Source organism: Pimephales promelas, chromosome 10 (assembly GCF_988280905.1).
Source record: "Pimephales promelas chromosome 10, fPimPro1.hap1.1, whole genome shotgun sequence".
Classification (NCBI taxonomy): Eukaryota; Metazoa; Chordata; class Actinopteri; order Cypriniformes; family Leuciscidae; genus Pimephales; species Pimephales promelas.
In genome coordinates this window covers 16,094,211-16,100,909 of record NC_142778.1, presented here as the reverse complement: position 1 = coordinate 16,100,909, position 6,699 = coordinate 16,094,211, and the positions used below count along the sequence as shown (strand labels likewise).

General features: G+C 39.8%; 1 protein-coding gene across 1 annotated transcript; it reads right to left on the bottom strand.

Moving 5' to 3' along the window:
• Positions 1–622: 622 nt before the first annotated feature.
• LOC120486068 (extracellular calcium-sensing receptor-like) lies at positions 623–3,917 on the bottom strand. The gene is made up of 6 exons (XM_039681918.2): positions 3,676–3,917; positions 3,295–3,586; positions 2,239–3,027; positions 1,925–2,152; positions 1,622–1,745; positions 623–1,536 (listed from the first exon to the last, which is right to left on the bottom strand). Exons 1-6 carry the CDS (start codon positions 3,915–3,917, stop codon positions 623–625), a joined length of 2,589 nt encoding a protein of 862 aa, XP_039537852.2.
• Positions 3,918–6,699: the final 2,782 nt, after the last annotated feature.

Below are 6,699 nucleotides of genomic sequence, written 5' to 3'. Positions count from 1 at the left end.
CAGATCGTTAAAATAGGGCCCAATGTCTTATTTCAAAAAATCTTACCAAAAGAATTTACACTTGTTCCATTGGCAGATTTTTTGGCTTATTACAAGCAAAAAGTCCCTCACTCCAGATTTAAACGCAGAGGGGATTGAGCATTCTCTGTGGTTGGGCCTCGGCTGTGGAACAATTTGCCCATAGGTTAGGTTAGCCCCTTCCTTGGTCTCTTTTAAGCCACTTTTAAAAACTCACTTGTTTTCCTTGGCCTATAAATAAGGTTGTTTACGTTTACTATTTCTCCTTTGAGTATGATGCTGTTTTTCCTATTTATCTAAGTCTGATACTGCCATTTCTGTTTTATTATTGTTGAGTCTGACACTGCTTGAACATATAATTTGCATGTTAATGTGTGGATTTAATCACTTTATTATAAACATTGTAGTTAAGTCAATTTATTGCATGAAAAGAACTTCTAGCCAGACATAAGTTTTTTTGGGTTTTTTTTTCAACAGAAATATTAAATGTGAACAAAAAACTTTTGTTCACATTTAATATGGCATGTGTATGATGCTATATATATATAAAATCTGGGTTTCTTACCTGTTGCTCCCTAGTATGCATGTTCAGTGATTCATGAGTTTAAAGTGCTTTAGCTGAAGATTTACCCATCATTTGTTTCTTTGTGTTCTTTTCTGGTTTTAGCAAAATTATGTAACATTTAGGAGCAAAAATGCAAAATAGTAAACCAAAACTTGAAGCTAAAATAGCAAATATCTCCACAGCTACAGTGAATTTTCCAGGAGAACTGACATAAGCTGGGATAAATGTAAGCCAGACAGCACAGAATATAAGCATACTGAACGTGATAAACTTAGCTTCATTGAAGTTATCAGGGAGCTTCCGAGCAAGAAAAGCTAAAACAAAACACAAGACAGATAGTAGGCCAGTATAACCCAGAACAGCCCAGAAACCAAGAGCTGAACCTAAGTTACATTCTAAAATGATCTTATCTCTATAGTAGCTTGAATTCATATATGGGAAAGGCGGAGATATTGTTAACCAAAGCACACAGATAATCACCTGTATTAATGTTAAGGAAATAACACTGAGTCGTTGTTGTGCAGGTCCAAACCATTTCATGACATTATTTCCTGGAAGTGTAGCCCTGAAAGCCATTAACACCACTATTGTTTTCCCCAGAACACAAGAGATACAGAGGACGAAAGTGATCCCAAATGCTGTGTGACGCAACATACAGGACCACTCAGTGGGCCGACCAATGAAAGTAAGTGAGCAGAGGAAACAAAGTGAGAGTGAGAAGAGCAGCAGGAAGCTCAGCTCTGAGTTGTTGGCTCTGACAATAGGTGTTTCTTTATGGAGATAAAACAGAAAAGATACCAGTGCCGTTAATAGCACTCCAGTGAAAGAGAAAACACATAGCAACATCCCCATGATTTCTGTATAGGAAAGGAATTCAACCACTTTGAATATACAACTGTCTTTACTTTCATTTGACCAGAACTCTAAATGACAAGGAAAGCAGTCACTAGAATCTGTGAAGAAAAAAAATACTTTAGTGAATGGCTCACTTTAATTTATAATACTTTCATAAGAATTGTCCAGCATGTACAATTTTACCTGTGACATTACTGATTTCTCCCTCTGCACATGGAATACAGTCATAACAGCAGACAGGTCGTCCTTTTTTCACAGCCTTCCTAGTGCCAGGGAGGCAGCTCTCACTGCACATGGACACGGGCAACTATGACAAAATAAGTTGTCATATAAAACACCAAATAATCATGATTGAAATTGAATTGTTGAATTTGATATATTTTCAGATAGATTTACTAGTATGATTGTTCTGAAATGACATTCCTATTCACAATTCAGATATTACACATAACCTCAATCATTTTTTATCATATATTAGTGATATACCTGTCTACTGTTCCCTGCCCATAACACGTGTTCTTGATTGACTTGAAGATGTTGCTCTGAAGGCAATGAGCTGTCATAGACACCCACATGCTTAAACTCCAGGCCTCCATTCCCAGCAGGCTGCCAGTTCACCAAGTCATATCTCGCCACTGGATCACCACTTGCATCAAAGAAGATTTCTTCACCCGTTTTTACAGTGAATCTCACATTTCTCATATACTCCAACACCTGAGAGGAAACAGCAGAAACATTATTACTATTTTTTCATTATAATTTTTTTTACTGTTATTTTTTGTGCTCTAACATAGGCCTACCTTTTGTGGCGTGGGCCATTCTCTTTTGCTGCTGTTAGTGGAGGATCTGAAGTCTTTTAATACATGATGTAGGGTATGGGCAACAGCATACACTGCGGTGTAAACTTTATTTGCTATCCGGAGCTCTGATACATCAGTATATTCATTTTGCAGCTCAGCCAGTCTCTCTGAGCCAGTACAGCCACCACTTCCACTGTTCTTGAAAGAGCACTGAAAAGCTGTTTCCCAGAATTCTTTTAAAAGTTCATTTTTTGGTTCTTGATCAGGGTGCACATTCACTAAAAACTCTCGCAGGTCCACAAGTTTGGCATTTGCTATGGCAAAACCCACAGCTCCGGATAAAAAACTGTATTCCTTTGTCTCTGCAACAGTACGAGAAGTGATCCATGATTCGCTACCAACCCACTGCAGCCCTGTGATGTTGTGTTGTGCAATTACATTCACAAGGGGGAAAAAATCTCTTAATGCAACAAAAGCCAGCACCACTCTGGCGGTGCCTCTCTTCATCACTTCCAATGTCTTTAGAAACTGCTCCTGTGGATCAGTTCTTAATATGGTCTCTGAGTATTCAATACAAATACCTTCTTTTTTTGCAGCCTCCTCAAATGCTGCAATGCCATTATTACCATAGTCACTGCGACTCCTGACCGTCCCAACCCAGGTCCAACCAAAGTGCTTAACAAGCTGAGCCAGTGCTCTGCTTTGGTAATAATCACTGGGAATTGTTCTGAAGAAGGATGGATACCTTTTTCTGTTACTCAGGCATGCACATGTGGCAAAATGACTGATCTGTAAAAAAAAAAACAAAGTATTTTAACCACAGCTTTTGAAAGATTTTTTTCTATTTTTCATCCATATCTGTAGTATTCTACTGTACAAAAAGCATAATTGTTATGAAATACACTGCATATATTGAAAGAAATTAACACGTTGTTTTCTATAAACTGTAATTAATAGGATAAATATGACATGATTAATATAACAGAATTTTTGTGCCTTTTCCTGTGCTTCATGATTCAACATGATAAAAAGCAGCAGATAAGAAAGGGTTCTTACAACAGGTAAACTGAATGGACCAACTGCAGATGCCAAGGCTATGGTGGGAGAGGAGTTTGACTCTCCAACAATGGCATGAACAGCTGGTGGTCTAGAACAAGACGTATCACTCAAAGTCTCTTCATAACCATTCATCAAAGCCATTCCTGAGAAAATAGCCTGCACTATTGAGCCACAGGAGTCATATATCTTATAGCCTAAGGAAATACCAGGCAACAGCTGTGTACTGTTATTGATCTCCTCAATGGCAAAAATCAGCGTCTGGGCAAATTTAAACTCACGCAAGCTCAAGCTGTTAAAAAAAAGTGTCAGTTGTATTACATTCTGCAAAAAATCATCAAAGAGTCATGTTCCACTATTATTTTATATCATCATACAGACCTGGCACATGTTGTAGGCCCTGGTTTGGAAGTGAAAGCATGCATCTTTAGCTGTGCACTAATGTGGATTGAGAATATCGCCCCAATGTTGATGTCTCTTTCTGCAGAAAGTAGAGGAAGGGAAGGCTGACTAATCAGTCTGCAGACTTGTGCTGAAGCTGGTACACAGACTTCAAATACCACCACCAGCAGCAGTAGCAGCAGTAGCAGCAGCAGCAGCAGTGACACAGTCCTCTTTGCCATGCCAATATGAAATGCAGGTCAGGAGCCTATGTGGCAGAACAAGGGTAGTGCTGCCTTTTATTGTGTCTGTAAATGTCCTTTGGGGTTGGCATTATAAATCTTTCACTCTAGTTGTCCTCTTACAGGTCAACTGGATCTGCAGGTTGTGCGATCATGAGCACCCTTCTGAAACCTAAAATAACAAATGGGACAACCTACGGTCTTGGAGACTTAATGGACACACACACACACAGTGGCCGTTTTAAGTTCACATGAAATCTGTTATTTGGCACTGGGCAAAGGAGACAAAGAACCACCCCACACGAAGCAGAGTTCATTCAAATCATGGTATTATGCCCCTTTTGTGTAGCCTGGCATGCCAGACCTACATCAAGATGTTAGGTCTGGAAACTCATCATTGACAGGGATCAATCCGAGGGGCGGGATAAATGGTTGTCTTTCAAATTGTCTCTGCACGCAATTGGATAGCGCTAAAGCCAATCAGAGCAACGAAGAAGGTGACGTACTCAGCGAAGCAAGTTGATATATTAAACCAGCTTTATATATATTAATATCCAGCTTTCAACATTGAACATTGAAAATAAGGGAGATTTCCCGGAATCCATCCCCAAAATAATGGATTTTTTTTTGTTTTTTACACGACCCACAAACTTTAAAAATAAAACACTAATCATTAAAAGTCTAAAGAGTTTATAACTATCCTACATATATAGAGACTAGAGAGAGAATATATATATATATATATATATATATATATATAGATATATATAGATATATATATAGAGAGAGAGAGAATATATAGAGAGAGAAAGAGACAGTATGTGTGTGTGTATGAGAGAGAAAGAGACAGTAGGCGCGTTTCCATTACAGATTTGCGCAAAACTTTTGCAATATTTTCCAAATGTCGTTAAAAAACTATTGCGAAATGACGGTGTTTCCATTAACCGATGTTATGCGACTAAAACTTCTTTTTTTCCTCTCGCGATAAGTCATTCAAAAAATCATGGCAATGGACTTTGGTAGGTTTATGACCTATTTCACAGCCATGCACCGCACTAGACATTATTATTATTTATGGAAGGAGACGTGGTGTGTTATCCAAGCATTAATGGCAGGGAATGACACAGAGTTCCTGGTGTTTCTCCCTCATTTCTGCTTTGATGTCATGATGGCAATTCTTTGAGGTTTAGAGAGGCTAGGCCTATTCCTGTAATTATTGTTTCTTTTTTAAAATGAATTTAATAAAGAACTCTATCTTGTATTATGTCCAAACGGTCGTTGCAAAACGAAAAATGAACGGTTGTTGTATTTTTAAAACGCAAAGTTGGACACCAACATTTTAGTTTGACCACACCAATACTGCGCTATATACATCTCAACGAAATTTCAGATATTTGTTTATGACTTTTTGCCCCCTTTAAAACATTAAAAATATTCACAATTTAATATGGGAAAAATGTAGATTTTACTGGTTTTCTAAGGCCAAAGTAGAACATGGATATTTATGATATTTTTCCCGCAGTGCTGTAGGCTGTAGGTGAATTATTATAAATGCGTCTGGAAAAATAACGAGCTAAAAACATAATCTCCGGATGCACCTTTAGAGAGAACTGCACCTTTCATACGGGTTATAATCAGAAGGTATTAGTTTACGATTCTAATTTGTTCTTTTTAAAGTGGACATTTCAAGCTTTAGTCTATAAAGGATATTGTTTCAGTTCTCACGCTCCAGTTCATGAAGATCATAAAGCGCGCCTGATTGTTTTATGTTATTCTACAAAAGCACGTTTTCTTGTTATTGTGACATTAACGCAAATAAAAGTAGTTGCGAATAATGTATTATTATTTTCTGTATAACCAGAAATGATAGAGTATTTTAAGTTGATTAATGATTCCACTGTTGATGGGAAAATGAAAGTGTTCACGGTGCGCCCGCGCCTGTCTGCCATCCAGTGCGTGCTCCAAACTCCGCTGTCACGGATCTGTCGGCGTCAGCACCAGATTCCTTCACTCCACCTACTCGTTCCGGTTCCCCTGACTACTAATCATCACCACCTGCCATCACCACCTGCTATCACTTATCCGGACTATCATCCACTCCATATATACTCACCTCATTCAGTCACTCACTGTCTGGTCTCGTCTTTACCACGACTACAGACTCCCTATCGCTATTCCACGTTCCTGCTATTACTTACCTGCATTGATTCTCCAGCCAGTCAGCCTTCCGTCAGTTCCAGTCCTTGGTCCCAGTCTGCTTCCAGTCCGCTCCTGTCTCCAGCTCTGCTCCTCTCTCCGCTGCTCCCGTCAGCTCTCCGACCTCCCGCTCCTATTCAGATAAGAGAACCATCATCAGACTGTTTATATCCATCTCCTACTTCAACTACCACGCTACCTACCATTCTTATCCTAATTCAATCAACTCTGTTCATACTCACCAGTCTGTGCCCTTCTGTTCTGTGACAGAAGACCAGACCAACCAAACATGCTACAACCTACGCCCACTACCACCACGGCGACGAGCTCCCTGCCTACATCACCCCTTCCCCGGACCAGTGCATCCGTGCTCGCTACTTCCACCGTAGCCTTTTCCTCTGCCGCTGCCTCTGTATGTCCCATGGCCCAACCAGCGCCCTTCTCTGGCGAGGAGGAGGAGTGCAGTGGCTTCCTTCTGCAGTGCGAGCTCTACATGCAAATGATTCCATCCTCGTTCCCCACTGAACAATCGAAGGTGGCCTTTTTCATTTCCCTTCTCCGTGGGCGGGCTCTACAATGAGCCCAT